This window comes from Nicotiana tomentosiformis, chromosome 12, assembly GCF_000390325.3.
Source record: "Nicotiana tomentosiformis chromosome 12, ASM39032v3, whole genome shotgun sequence".
NCBI classification, from domain to species: Eukaryota; Viridiplantae; Streptophyta; class Magnoliopsida; order Solanales; family Solanaceae; genus Nicotiana; species Nicotiana tomentosiformis.
The window spans coordinates 69,072,699-69,089,284 of NC_090823.1; the positions used below are offsets into that span (position 1 = coordinate 69,072,699).

A 16,586-nucleotide genomic window follows, 5' to 3' on the forward strand; every position below is an offset into this window, starting at 1 on the left:
TTCCCCTTACAGTATTAATCTTATTCTTGTTTCCATTATCTGTTTGTCTACCTATCATATGCAACAGAGAGTGATCTGTTGTTAGAGTATGCTGAGTATATGTTGAATATGTATCTAATGACTTTCTTATTCGTTTGATATGTACATCTTCTTGGGCCGCTGAGTTTCTGATGAACTCAGGCCTAATTCCAGCCTTGTTCGAGGAGCACCAAATCAGCTGTATTCACGTCTCTTTACTGTTGGGCCTACCTTCTTGAGGCCCAATCACTAGAGTCCTGTCCTTTTTCTCTCAACTCCTTTATCGTTATTTACTGTCTCGATTAATTTGGTTTACTACTTCTATTAGTTTAGTTTACTATTAGTTGCATTTGTTATGCCTTTGTTGTTGTTTGGTCTCTCATGTATATAACACTCATATATTAGATCACACACTTTTCTTTTTATGCTTTAATATCATATAAACTTAGGCAAGCCTTAGACAATATAGGATTTAAAAAGGGAAATTAGTTAGTAATAGATCCTTAATTCGCTAATTATAATTTGCTCACAAATTATTATGTTTTCACTCATCTTTCCTTTCCTTAAAAGATTTTTAAAGCACCGAACTTAGCAGAAAAGCAGCTCTATTTCAAAAAGGAAAATCAGATCTCAGCTTCATTTTCGAAAGGAAAATCAGAACTTCAAGAACTATCACTCTGGAATTTTTGGCAAATAACCTTTTCTTTGAAAACCCTCAGAATATAAGATAATTTTAGGCTCACTTTCTTACAAAACATCCCTTAGAATTATATAAATAACCATCCCCCAATCAAAGTATTTTCATAACTCAATCTCTTTTATAAGCTTATAAAATCTAGACCTCTTATATACCAATTTCAAAACTCTTTCAGTATATCTTATGAAATTCTTCATAAACTCGTATCCCTTTAGGGTCTCACATTCCTTTTATCATACATTTCCCTTAGGGATACGGTAAGCAGTACTCTTTATCACTAATCAAAGCATTTTATAAATAATTGATCCCAAACTTAGTCTAAATCCTATGGAGTAACCTCAGGTAGATTTTAAGGGGTGCCTAACACCTTCCCCTTAGAAGAACAAGAACCCTTACCCATAATCTGACCAGTTAGCAGAATAATAAATAGCATGACTTAGTAATTAAATAGGTACCCTAGTATACCTTTAAATATTAGATGGAGACTCTCTTTCATCAACAGCAGAAAAACCACATGTTGAGTTATGTCTTGACAAGTACAAAATAGGGTGCAACAACATAGCGACTCTGCTGGGGAAACACACTTAGGTTCTGACCTTAGCAAATTTAGACTAATTTGGCTTTTGGATTTATTTGTACTTTGCTTTGATGATAATCGAAATTGCAATTACATGCTTATATGCCTTATTTGCTCTTTACAATTATCTGCTCTCTATGATCACCTTGCTTATTGCTGCTACACCCTTGTTTGTTACTACTTTATATACACTGTCATCACATCTCTTCCAATCCAGTCTTGGCCGTACACTATAACACAATGGCACACGAGGGTTGCTTTTTACATCCCTCCGAACCTTCTTTTCAAAACTCTCTAGTTTCAGAGGGTGGCGTTGTCAAGTCAACTGACATAACTTCTCGCAGTTCCCATTCCAATTCAAAAGTAGGAAACACTCTATTCTAGTAAATTAGGTCATACTTCATAAACCTTAGGTGAGTTGGTCCTTGCACCAACACACAATTAGGAAAGCCGCCCTGATGTCGATAGGTCATGCACCCAACGTCATAATTTATGTGGAAAGAAAAACAAACATGACAAGACACTTATGGATCTGAAGCAAACACTTGCCCAAATATTTTTCTTCTACCCACCTCAAAAAATGGAAATCAACCAGAACATCCCTAAAATTAGCATGGTAATGGGAGCACCACATAAGCTGAAACAGTGGTGGAAGAATATTCGTCAGGAACACGAAGACGAAGTTCGGACGCACCTAGGGGCATTAACTGCTTTAATGAACATCTGAGCAGACAGGGTGCTCACTCGCTTGTTGATAGAGTTTTGGTATCCAGCTAAAATGGTGTTCAAATTTGCCGACTATGAGCTGGTACTGACATTGGAGGAAGTCACAAGTTTTATGGAGCTACCATTCAATGGAAGAAAGTTAGTGTTGCTAGTTACTATGCCCGGTTATCGGTTCTTGGATGCTCTAGGTCTTACAAATAGCTGAAGTCTCAGAAGTATCGAGGATGGATGGGTGAGCCTCGACCAAATGTTCAACAGGTTTGGGCACCGTGAAAGCTACGAATGGTATTCGGGGGAGTTTCAATGTGACCATGCGACTTGAGAGAGTCTTAAGCCTATCACTTTTGCAATGGCACTACTAGGATTATTGGTCTTCCCACAACGAAGGGGCCGTATCAACTTCAACCTGTTACTGGTGTTCCTGGTAACCTTCCGTGGCAATCTTCAAGCTACTTTGGTGTCGATGGTGTTAGTCGAGATGCTGAGAGTTTTATACGCATGTGCATGAGGATACAATTTCTTTAAAGGATGTAACTTGCAACTTCAGATTTGGGCTACCGAACACTTCTTCCAGCGGGAGGCCATTATCGACTACTTTGTGGGTGTCAACAATATGATCCGCAGCCAGAATGAAAGGATAAAACACTGGATCTCCCCACATGAGAAAGAAGAATGGAGGGAAACACTGACCAATCTGACAGGAGAATAGATCAACTGGAAACTCTCTTGATTAGGTAGAAGGGCAATCTTGAGGACTCCCCAAAAGTACTTCATTGAGTTGATCGGATTAGAAGGCATTCAACCATACTCACCTTTACGGGTCCTCAGACAATTTGGGATGATCCAAGATGTGCCTCTGTGGACAAGGACGATGCTATACGAGGTGACTACAACGGCCAGATTCCAATTCCCAGGATAAGGAAACTGCAAGAAGAGTGGAATGTCGTGGTAACAATGCTTATGGGTCAAAATTCATTGTGCACCCGCGAGTACTACATTTGGATTAAAGAAAGAAGAAGAAGAAGAATCGGCCTGCCCAAGCAGAGAGGGTATAGCCTGGATAGAGGACGCGGTGGTTGCTTTGCAGATTTACCATGAGATCCTTCCATATTATCTTGTGACCACATCAATGCATCATCAAGCGGTCTCGGGATCCATTGACCATATGTTGCCACCGACTGAAGAGGATGATCGGGTAGTGGAATGCATCCAGATAGAGTTAAGCATAGAACCAGAAGAAAATTCGGATGAGGACTCTGAATTCAACGATGATGAGGAAGACCCGGAGGAGGATCCCGAAGAGAAGGGTACAGGAAGCGACTTAGGGGATGGTTATTAAAATTGGTTGATTTCCCCTCCTTTCACTACTTTGTACCTTTCCCCTTAGTTTTCCCTTTTACTTTCCAAAAGGTAAAATTGTATCAGCCCATGCAACTCTATGATGTAATCCTTGTTCCAACTTGTATTAGTCTAATTTATTAATGAAGACAAAATTTCTTCGGATCTAAATGTGTCAAGTCTAAACGTCTGTCAAACATCCGCGAATTAGGCCTAACTCCGGCAATGAGAGGTCCCTGCGAATATTAGGAACACGCTAGTTTGTAATGCATGCATGATTTTCTCTATGTGATTTCCTGCTCGAATAAATGAAGAAACTGACTCTTGCTCTTTTTTTTCTTTCTTCTTATTTTCATTTGCTTTATTATTACCCCTCGAAAATAAAATAAAGTTGGTTTGTGTCGACTAAAACTGGCAGAGCCATCATATAATCTAAGGTCTAAGGGAAAGATGTCAGCTGCACAAGACCCAACTGAACATGCTCTAGTCATAGCCGACAGCCCGGGGCGATCAGGGGAAACATACAGCACTAGGAATGATGAACACGTGGCCAGGATGGCCCAAGAAATGGAATCCTTAAGAGAGGAGGTACAACATATCAGAGAATTGGCGAACCTGGTCGTGACAACACTTCCTCAACCATTCATATTCCCTTCTTTGGATTCACTTCCAGATCATTTTCCTTCAACATCACGCCAAAACAAAAACACTCCAACCTCAACCCCTACCACTCAAGTCATACCTCCAGTAACCCCCATTAACCCACCAAATCCCCCTATTCACTCTCCCTACCTACCACAATACCCTCAGATATCACAGAACCCTCATATTCCCACTAATGCAACTACCCTTCCTCGCGACGGAGTCACTTTCATCTCTAACTAGCACATAATTATGGCCTATGCCGCTACTCACGAGTGGTACGTTCCCCCTATATATGCCATTACCGAACCTACCTTTACATCACCTTTCAAGGTTAGGGTGCCATATGAGATTGATCAGTACGCCGAGATGGAGAGAGATGCCCGGCGTAAGGAAGAAGAGTCGGTATCTGAGCAGTTGCAAATGATGAGAAGGCAAATAAAGAGTCTCCAGGTGGCCCAAGGAAGTGAAAGCCTAGACTATGAGGACATGTATATTCACCCAGATGTGGATATGCCAGTAGGCTACAAACCGCCAAAGTTTGATGTCTTCGATGGGACAGGGGACCCTCACACACATTTAAGGGCTTATTGTGACAAATTGGTCAGAGTAGGAAGGAATGAGAAACTAAGAAAGAAATCATTTATAAGGAGTCTAACGGGAGAAGCACTCACCTGGTAACCCGACAGGACCCGTGAAATTAGAGAACTTGGCAAGATATGGTGAAGGACTTCATGAACCATTTTCGATTGAATATTGAGAACACTCCTGATCGGTTCGCATTGTTGAACCTGCAGAAAAAACCATCTAAGTCAGTTCAAGAATATGCACGACGGTGGAGGACAGAGGCTGCCAGGGCACAACCACCATTGGATGACAGTGAACTAACCAAGTACTTCATCCGAGCCCACGAGGGAATATACTTTGAAAAGATGATGGGAATGATGGGTCAAAAGTTCCCTGAGCTAGTTAAGATGGGAGATTTCTTAGAAGAGGGCATAAAATTTGGTAAGGTGCAATCTATGGAAACACTGCAAGCGGCCAGCAAGGCCATCTAGTCAGGATCAATCTGTAGCGGGAAGAAAAATAAAGAAGAGGTCTCAGCAGTCGTCCCCTACTATCAAACTAACTCATCTCATGAGAGCACCTCTTATTCCCCAAACAACCACTCACCCTCAACCACAATACAACCCTCCTTGAGCCAACAACAACCAAAACCCATAATGGCCATATGCTCATGTCCAAACCACTACTCGCCAAAACCGACCTGTGCATGCACCACGCCCTCGTCCCAACTTTGAAGAAAGGTGTCCCAGAACCTATACCGCAATTGTTGAGCCTCTGGCCCAATTGTTTTAAAGGTTGAGAAGAGCATGATTGATACACCCAATCGAGGGAATGGTTCCTACACATCCCTCCAAATATTTTGATGCCACTAAGAGATGCATTTATCATTCCAATGTACCGGGGCAGGATACTGAAGACTGTTTCAAGTTGAAAAATGAAATTGAAACCCTGATCAAGAGTGGAGCTATCCAGTACATTCCAGCACCACCCAATGTGAATCACAGCTCATTGCCAAATCATCAAAACCAGGGAGCTAACATGATCACATTAGACGACGAATATGACCTGAAGGGAACAATTGTCACTATCAGAAATGCAGAGGCCACAAGGATCCCTCCTAAAAAGGCTCCCATCATTACAGTACAACTAAAGCCTACGGTAACAGTTCAAACTTATCCGCATCAACCTACCGATGCTACTTAAGATGAAAAGGATCGAGAGTACAAAATTGTCACATGGACCTACGGCAAAAGGAAAAAGCCAAAATGACAGACTCTGTCGCAGCTCATGGTATGACTAGGTCTGGGAGATGTTATACCCCTGAAGATGTCAATCGAGGAAATCTGGGGAGAGAACAAATTCCAAGGAGGAACATAACAGACCTAGAAGCCGCGGTGTTTTGGAAAAGGATGTCAAGTAAAGAGTATTCTGTGGAAGAACAGTTAAAGAAAACTCCAGCACAAATATCTATCATGGATCTATTAATTTATGACGGTCATAAGGACGCTTTGTTGAAAGTAATAAGCGGGGTAAATGTACCAAGTAACACCACTAGCGAGGCGCTGGCCACGACAATTGGGAAAATGGTAGAAGAAAACATGATCACTTTCAGAAGAGACAAACTTCCTATCGAAGGCGCAAGTCACAACAAGGCTCTTCACATCACTATCAAATGCGGGGACAAAGTGGTATCCCGAGTGTTGGTCAATGGAGAATCGAGAGTCATCATTTGTTCGCTCTCCACCCTACTGGATTTGGGAATTCATTTGAGGGAGGTTAAGGAAATACACGTAAGGGTGAGGGCCTTTGATGTCTCGCAAAAGGATGTTATTGGGGAAATTTATCTAGCCTTGTAGATCGGGCCGGTTGACTTTCCAGTGTTATTCCAAGTGATGGACATATCCTCTTCTTACCATTTTCTACTAGGCAGGCCCTGGATACACATGGCAGGGGCCATACAGTCTACCTTGCACCAATGCATAAAATTGGAGTGGGGATTCCAGGAGATCGTGGTCCATGGTGAGTGGGGTCACTTCGCCTATTTGGAGTATGTTGTCTCATTCATTGAGGTACTAGACGGAGTCGCCTTTCACACTGTAGAAATCATGTAGACTACTAAGGTTGAGAAGACTGAACATAATCTGGGAATGCAATCGTCGTACAGATCCAAGATGTCTAAGAGGGAGATGATGAAATATGGATACAAGCCAAGAACAGGGTTCAGAGCCAAGTCAAATGGAATCACAGAGCCAATTGAACACAATGGGTAGAAAGGAAGGGCTAGCATAGGATATCAGCCTCCGGAAGGGAAAACTCGCACCGTTAACTCCGAGAAAAATGTTTTTGTGCCAGAGCATGTTTCAAGTCCGGGACAGAGTTCAACACCCGAAGATGACATCATCGACGAGATGGAAAAGATGTTCGTTAAAATGATTGAAGAATGTTGTGAAGGAACTGACATCAAGACACCAACTATTAGGGATGCCGAACCAAGGGAAGAGCTGCAGAATTGGACAACCAATCCATCTTCGGTTCGCCGGGAGTCTTGGTAGTATCGAACTGTAAAAGTTATCTTTTAAAAGAGCATGGTCAATTGAGGCATGTACCGTGTCTATACCTTTTTGTTATTTGCCTCTCGAGAACTCTTATGACATTCCCCTTTTGATAAAATTAAAGAATATTTTTCCTAAATATCGCAATTTTATTTTACCGCTTTATTTATACCTAGCTTTTCTTTCAGTAGTCAAACCGATACAAAATTGCGTTCCGCGATTATGACATGTAACAAAACAAATGAGCGCAACAATTTGGATTATGAGGAATATGATGCCAAACGAAGCCCAACCTCGATGAAATGGAAGTAGTCAATCTTCGGGGTGAAGAAGACGTGAAAGAAACCAGAATCAGCATTCACTTAGAAGCCAAGTAGAAGGAAAAAATGATTGAGCTCCTCCGAAAGTACATCGACGTGTTCTCATGGTCCTATGATGACATGCCAGGATTAAGAACCGACATTGTCTCGCATTGACTACCCACTGACCCTGCCAGACTGCCGGTCAAGTAGAAGCCTAGGAAGTTCAAACCTGATTTATGTCTAAGGATAAAGGAAGAGGTGACCAAACAAATAGAAGCAAATGTAGTAAGGTTCACCAACTATCCAAGCTAGTTGGAAAATATTGTCATGTTGGTTCCCTAAGTACACACAAGTATACGTGGCCGTCAAGTAAAAAAGTGACTCGAAAGTCAGATTTCAAACCCACAAAGACTTAGATTAATCGTTAACTAAGCAAAATAAAATCAATTTATTGTCCAAGATAATCAAAAGTTTGGTTTTTCTATTACAACTACTATTGCGAAATTTAAACACGTAACCAAGGGAGATATAGATTCCAGGGTTGTGGTCGGTTTATCAATCCTATTGAGTTCGTAATTACACCTGCTAATCCGAATTATCTATGGTTGCTAGTTGATCGGATCATTTATATCAATAGCATATTCCCACAATACTATCCGTCTATCCACAATATATCAACCCTATATTCCTATGGTATTGAATATATCATGTACGAATCTAATACAGTATTCAACTAAGCAAGACTGTTAGTATATTCCTATCCTAATCGCGAAATCTTTACCCCAGCCACGGGTTCAGAAACAAGCTCTCTCTAATTCTCCTCTAATTTAAACATGGATTTCCCAAGCATAAAATAAATAGTAAATAGAACTCAACTGCTAGCCAAATAATTAAGCAACTATGCAGAGAATTAGAGAAACAACCAAAGACAATAACTCGAATTAGCGGTAATGTAATTAATAAACTTCAATATTCATGACAACCACAACCCTAGAATGCGAAGTTTAGCTCCACATAGGCTTGGTAGCAAAACAACAATTCATCCAAAGAAACGTAAAGATTACTAAGTTTTATGGAAGAAAAATGGAATCTGATGAATTCCGACCTCCACGACGGCTCTGTGCTCTCCCTTGGTTCAAAATATGTCCCCCTCCCCTCCCTCAAAAATAGGTTTAGAACCCCTTTTATACATGTTGGAGACATGTAGGGTTGAAATCCTAAGTCCCAGCGGAAATAGGACAAAATCCGCCCTTTGGCGTCTCGCTTGGCGCCTTGCGCCAACCTAGACAGCAAACGTTTTCTACTTTTGTCAATGGCGTTTTGGTTGGTGCTTGGCACCAACCTGGAAACCAAACTTATACTTCCTCCAAATTCTTCCATTTTGACGTCAATTTGCATGCAATCATTCCAAATTACTTCCAATTGACTCCTATACATATAAAAAATATTATTAAGCCCGAGTCACAAATATTCACACAAAAATTAACAAGATCGACGTATAATGCAATGCAAATTACATGCAAAAACATGAAATTTTAGTCAAACATCACCACCCCACACTTAAACTCTTGCTCGTCCTCGAGCAACCAACAATTAACATTATTCTTGAGCACTTTATATTTACACATCTGAAGCACACCAGACCAATGACCATGGTTGATAGCAACAATTAAACTCTAACCAAAAATATTCACCATGCAAAAATATTCACAACAAAGATTGCATGCTTATAACAATCCTAGCCTCTAAACCTGACTCAGTGTCACCATGCACTCATGGCTTGAACACCCAACATCATAGAGAAGTATAATAACGTTACCTATCCCTCATGAAACCATGTTCCCTCACAATAAGAACAAGAGAGTAAGTTGAATCCATACATGTAAATCAAATGCTCAAATATATTTTAAGGACTTATATATATCAAATAAAATTGCTCACTCTCATAAAAGAAGTCACATGCATGCAATTGGCACAATATGCTTGCCTTTAATGTAAATCTCTACTAATGCATGTTTGCTCGATCTAAAATCAATTAGGACTTTTTCATGGTTGTAATGTTGGCTAAGGAGCGAGTAGGATATATTTAGGAATAGTGGCTAACCCTCCTAAGTACTCTAACACATCACATATTTAACTTTAAGCGCCAATTCTTCAATCCCAACTTCAATTTCACAAACAACATCACCCAAAAGACTATTCCTTTTTCTTTAAGCACTACTTTAATTCATACCCCACTAGCAAGAACAAGACAACAATTCATTCATCTCTATTTTTCCTTCTCTTTTTTCAGATTTTTCATTCTTTTTCTTCTTCTTTTTTTCTCAATTTTTGTTAGTCGAATATTATTCTAAAAATAATTGCACCTTTCTTCCTTTCATTGGTTCCACTCGAAAGCCACCCAAATTCTCCTAACTTCTTTTAGCGCTCATTTCACAATTAAAGTGCTTTAAGAGGTAAAAGGATCAAAACAATGTCAAGTAAGAACAAACAAAATATAAGTTTGTTATGTGGGTGCCAAATAAAAGTCTATAGGCTCAAAAAAGTTAATAAAGATAGATTTTATTTGTGATATGAATTTAAGCTCGAAAAGATCAAAGAAAGCCTAAAATCATTTTTCAAACCGAGCATCACCTAAAATTTGCTTCAACTCACATACCGGCAAGTTCTAGACTCTATCACAATAACATGGACTATACAAAAATCTCACTTCATACATGGCACACGACTCACTAAGAATGGTCTCATTCCGACTCTCAAATAATGCAAGTATGAGCCATAAGATATTAAGCATTAAGCACAAAGTGAACAATAGTCAAGTAAATGAGACATATGCGTCACGAGACATGCTATCCAAATAACCAAGGCATCATAAGCAATTTCAGCACATAGGGAAGACACTACACATGCCAAAGCCTAAATATGCTACTATCAAACATGTCAAGAGTGCCTAGGAATCTCATCTTTCCTCCATTTATTTCCTAAATACTACCCTACTCAAAATAAAAAAACTATGACCCGGTTCAAACTACATTCTTTGGAAAAGAATCGAGGCACAAAGAAAACCCACAAGGGATTATTACCACCTAAAGGAAACTAAAAGACATATTTTTGGATTTTTGTTTAGACTTTAATCCCTCAAGAAAATTGTCTAGGAGATCCATCGTTGGGAAAAAGTCCAATTTTCTAAATTCTTTTTCCTGATTTTTCGTTATTTTAAAAAAATTAAGCTACTAAAATACTACACAACTACGAAAACAAAAAATAAGAAGCCAAAATCAAAATAAGAAGTTAACATTTTTACTAACATACTACTACTAATTATCTAGAGGAATTCTCCCACCCCACACTTAAAAGAGTGTAGTGTCCCCAATGCACAAATAAAGCAAAAGAAAAATAATGAGGGTGGACAAGAAACTCACAGAAAGGCCAAAGGCCGAAGCAATTATGGCGCATGAGGTACTCAAACTTCCCCCAAGCATGGTCCTTTGTGCGGGCACCCCACACTTAGTTCTCACCATCTAGCTCGCTTTTGCACTCATCCAATGGCTTCGCTTCCTATGCTTGTAATCCTACAAAATAAAAGCAGACACTACAAAAATAATATAATAATATAATAATAATAAAAATAAAAATAAAAGAAAGTAGTAAAGTTGGATTGCCTCCAAACAAGCACCTGATTTAACGTCGCGGCACGACTTGAACCGCTTATAGCCTCCACCTCGACCTTATGAATTGAACCCCTAATTTGGCGTCAAGCTTTTTGCTATGCTATTGGGGTGGTGAGACAAATGTAATTGGGCCAAGTAACCAATTTCACATTCTATACTTCTTATTCTTTAGATCGGGTATGTAATTATGTCTCTCTAGTATGATAAATTCCAGAATGTAAGCACCTTGTTCCTCGTCCGTTGGCTCCTCTAAAGGCTGGAATGACTCAATTTCCATATCACCATCCAAACACAATGTCGAAAAATGCATGGAATAAGGACCGGTACACCCTAACTCTAGAATTGAGTCATTATTTACATCCTCATATATACACACACTAGAGTCTTCAAATATAACATTATCTACTTCCTCACTTGAATCTAGTGTGCTTTCCTCAACATGGACATCATCAATAAAAGTACGGTCGAATGATTGACTCTCCACTTTTAGCTCCTAATTTGGCGTATAAGCTCCTTTTTAGCTTCACACAACTCAGAACTATATTGTTGGGCATTAGACGCATCAACCTTTGCATTCAATTGAGCTCCCAAGTCATGAATAGGAATGCCAAATTTTTCGATCTCTTTTCCCAGTTCAGCTCTTCCTTCTATTAAGTCTTTCATCCCATATGTAATTTGCTCACGTTGAGCCTTATATATTTCTAATTATTCAGCTTGTTCCATTAGCCAAGTTTTTCTCATAATCTCCACTTCTTCGAAATTTTCCTCTTGATGGAACTCGCTGTCTTCAGCAAAGTCTTCTGCATTGGCCTTCATTCTGATGATTGTTGCACTCATTCTTTTCATAGCTTGTCTACGTTCGTCATGTTGCTCTGCTATTTGCTTCAATATATTCCTAATACATGCATCACGTTCGATATCATATACTTCTTGGATTTCTACTTCTTGCACTATAGATGGGCTCTCAAATTCTTCTTCAACTTCACAAAACTCGTGACCACTATCCTCTACAATTGATTGTCGGACCATACTCGACTCAGCCATTTCACTCACTTTAGCCTCCATTATCTTGATTGTTGCCTTGAAATCTTAAAAGTCTTTTCGTCGTTCAATAGTTTGTTTCACTAATTGCCTCAACAGGTCCATAGTTTGAGCATCATATTCCACATTCTCCACTTTGTTCCTGTCAAACTCACAAAACTTATCAGAAACTTCATAATAAGTGCTCGAAGAAGGATAAAAAGAATTAGGACAGTCATCCCAATGGGCACCTTGACCACCACACATATTACAAATATTTCACTCATAAGATTGAGACGGTGTACCGAACTAACTCCCGGGAATATTTTGACAATTTTTCTACCAGTGGGGTCCTCCACAATATGGACAAGGATCATCAAAGTAAGAATAACTATCATTCAAATACTTTTCATTCCAAGATGCCATGTGAAAATAAGAAAAAGAAAAAAAATACTAACTAAATAAGAAAATTAAAAACTTGAATAGAAATCAATTAAAAGCTTAACTTAGATAAATAATCAATAACTAAGACCCCGACAACGGTGCCAAAAACTTGTTGGTTCCCCAAGTACACGCAAATATACGTGGCCGTTAAGAAATAAAGTAACTCGAAAGTCGGATGTACCCACATAGACTTAGATGAATCGTTAACTAAGCAAAATAAAATCAATTTACTATCCAAAATAATCAAAAGTTTGGTTTTTCTATTACAAGTACTATTGCGAAATTTAAACACGTAACCAAGGGAGATATAGATTCCAGGGTTGTGATCAGTTTATCAATCCTATTGAGTTCGTAATTACACCTGTTAATCTGAATTATCTATGGTTGCTAGTTGACCGGATCATTTATATAAATATCATGTTCCCACAATATTATCCGTCTATCCACAATATATCAACCCTATATTCCTATGGTATTGAATCTATCATGAACGAATATAATACGGTATTTAACTAAGCAAGACTGTTAGTATATTCCTATACTAACCGCGAAATCTTTACCCCAACCACGGGTTCAGAAACAAGCTCTCTCTAATTCTACTCTAATTTAAACATGGATTTCCCAAGCAGAAAATAAATAGTAAATAGAACTCAACTGCTGGCCAAATAATTAAGCAACTATGCATAGAATTAGAGAAACAACCAAAGACGATTACTCAAATTAGCGGTAATGTAATTAATAAACTTCAATATTCATGACAACCATAACTCTAGAACGTGAAGTTTAGCTCCACATAGACATGGAAGCAAAACAACAATTCATCCAAACAAACATAAAGATTACTAAGTTTGATGGAAGAAAGATGGAATATGATAAATTTCGACCTCCACGGCGGCTCTGTGCTCTCACTTGGTTCAAAATATGTTCCCCTCCACATCAAAAATAGGTTTAGAACCCCTTTTACACATGTTGGAGATGTGTAGGGTTGAAATCCCCAAGTCCCAGCCGAATTAGGACAAAATCTGCCCTTTGGCGTCTCGCTTGGCGCCTGGCGCCAACCTGGACAACAAATGTTTTCCACTTCTGTCAATGGCGTTTTGGTTGGTGCATGGTACCAATCTGGGCACCAAATTTATACTTCTTCCAAATTCTTCCATTTTGACGTCAATTTGCATGTAAACTTTCCAAATTACTTCCAGTTGACTCCTACACATATAAACAATATTATTAAGCTCAAGTCACAAATATTCACACAAAAATTAACAAGATCGAGGTATAATGCAACGCAAATTACATGCAAAAACATGGAATTTTAGCCAAACATCACGTCCCAGTGCCCAAAAAGGACGAAAAGATCAGAATATGTGTGGATTACCGGGATCTCAACAAAGCTAGTCCAAAGGATGATTTCCCCTTGCCAAATATCCATATTCTCATCGACAACTGTGCAAAGCATGAACTGCTATCGTTTGTGGATTGTTTTGTTGGATACCATCAAATCCTAATGCACGAGGAAGACGCATAGAAGACAACTTTCACCATTCCTTGGGGAGTCTGCTGCTATAGGGTTATGCCATTGGGTCTCAATAATGCCGGCGCCACCTACATGAGGGCCATGACGAACCTCTTTCACGACATGATTCATAAGGAGATCGAAGTGTATGTGGATGATGTCGTCATAAAATCTCGAAAGAGTTCAGAGCACTTGGACGACTTGAGGATGTTTTTCGAACACCTACGAAGGTACAGTTTGAAGTTGAATCCAGCAAAGTACACGTTCGGAGTCCCCGTTGGAAAACTATTGGGTTTCATTCTAAGCAGGAAGGGGATAGAGTTGGACCCATTAAAAATCAAGGCCATCAAGGAATTACCACCACCAAAGAGAAAGAAATATGTCATGAGTTTCTTGGGAAGATTGAATTACATAAGTCATTTCATAGCCCAGTCCACGGTAATCTACAAACCCATTCTAAGCTGCTAAAGAAGGATGCTGTCACGAAATGGACAGAGGAGTGCCAGAAAGCCTTCGACAGAATCAAAGAGTATCTTTCAAACCCACCAATACTGGTTCGCCATGAACTAGCGAACCATTGTTACTCTATTTGTCAGTCTTGGACAATGCCTTCGGCTGCGTATTGGAGCAGCACGATGAAACTGGGAGAAAGGAGTAGTCCATTTACTACTTAAGGAAGAAGTTCACACCATGCGAGGCCAAGTATACCTTGATAGAACGCACTTGTTGTGCTCTGACTTTGATTGCTCAGAATCTAAGGCATTACATGTCGGCATACACTACGCATCTGATATCTTGGCTCGACTCTCTCAAGTACATTTTTCAGAAGCCAATGCCTACCGGAAAGCTAGCTAAATGGCAAATTCTCCTTAGGGAATTTGACATTGTGTACATAACTCAGAAGGCTATCAAAGGACAAGCTTCAGCCGACAACCTAGCCGAGAATCCAGTGGATGGGGATTACTAACCGCTTACCACGTATTTCCCCGATGAAGAAGTACTATTTGCCTGGGAAGAATTATACCCTAGATGGAAATTGTTTTTCGATGGAGCAGCAAACTTCAAAGGAGTCGGGATTGGGGCAGTCCTGATTTCGGAATATGGACAACACTATCCAACATCGGCAAAGATAATATTCCCTTGTACCAATAATATGGCTGGATACGAGGCATGCATCCTTGGAATCAGAATGGTAGTCGACATAAATATCAAAGAACTTTTGGTCATAGGAGATTCTGATTTGCTAATACACCAAGTACAATGAGAATGGTCCACTAAGAATGTCAAGATACTATCGTACCTGCATTGCGTGAAGGAGCTGTGCATGAAGTTCACAAAGATTGAGTTCAAGCACATCCCTAGAATTCAGAACGAGTTCACCGATGCCCTTACGGCCTTATCATCTATGATTCAGCATACAGACAAGAACTACATCGACCCTATAGAGATAGAAATCAAGGATCAACATGCTCATTGATTTTATGTGAATGAAGAACCAGATGGTAAACCTTGGTATCAGACATCAAGAAGTTCCTTGCGACTCAAGAGTACCCCGAAAATGCTACTAATGGTCAAAAGCGAGCCCTCAAGAGGTTGGCAAACCACTTTTTCCTCAACGGGGAAGTCTTGTATAGGAGGACCCCAGACATAGGTTTGCTGAGATGTGTAGATGCTGTCGAAGTAACCAGACTGTTGGAAGAAATACATGCAAGGACGTGCGGACCCCACATGAACGGATTCATGTTAGCCATGAAGATTTTGAGAGCTGGATACTTCTGGATGACTATGGAAAGTGACAACATCCGCTATGTGCAGAAGTGTCACCAGTGCCCGATTCACGGAGATTTCATCTGGGTTCTACCAAATGAGTTAAATGTAATGGGTTCACCCTGGCCCTTCGCCGCCTGGGATAAGGACGTGATAGGACCCGTAGAGCCTGCAGCGTCAAATGGACATCGTTACATTTTGGTAGCCATCGACTATTTCACCAAATGGGCCGAGGCATCTACTTACAAGGCCATCACAAAGAAGGTACCGACGAATTTGTTCGGAACAATAGCGTTTGTAGATTTGGGGTACCAGAGTCCATCATCACTGACAATGCCGCTAACCTCAATAGGGAACTCATGAGAATTATCTGTGAGAAGTGCAGAATCGTCCACCACAATTCCACAGCTTACAAATCACAAATGAATGGGGCAGTCGAGGCAGCCAAAAGGAATATCAAGAGGATTCTGCGAAAGATAGTGGACAATCATAGACAATAGCACGAGAAGTTACCTTTCGCTTTATTAGGTTACTAGACTACCATGAGAACATCTACTAGGGCAATTTCGTACATGTTGGTATACAGCACCGAAGCAGTGATACCCACAGAAGTCAAAATATGACTTAAGAGTCATTGAAGAAGAAAAATTTGACAATGCAGAGTGGATACGGGTCAGGAAAGAACAAATCATGCTCATTGACAAGAAAAGAATGGATGCTATGTGTCATGGATAGATATACTAGAACAGGAT

The 16,586-nt window shown here is 39.9% G+C and overlaps 1 protein-coding gene across 1 annotated transcript; it reads left to right on the forward strand.

The window, feature by feature from the left end:
- The first annotated feature begins 4,717 nt into the window (after positions 1 to 4,717).
- LOC138902810 (uncharacterized) lies at positions 4,718 to 5,056 on the forward strand. The gene has a single exon (XM_070190712.1). The coding sequence runs from the start codon at positions 4,718 to 4,720 to the stop codon at positions 5,054 to 5,056; it is 339 nt and encodes a 112-aa protein (XP_070046813.1).
- The last annotated feature ends 11,530 nt before the right edge of the window (positions 5,057 to 16,586 follow it).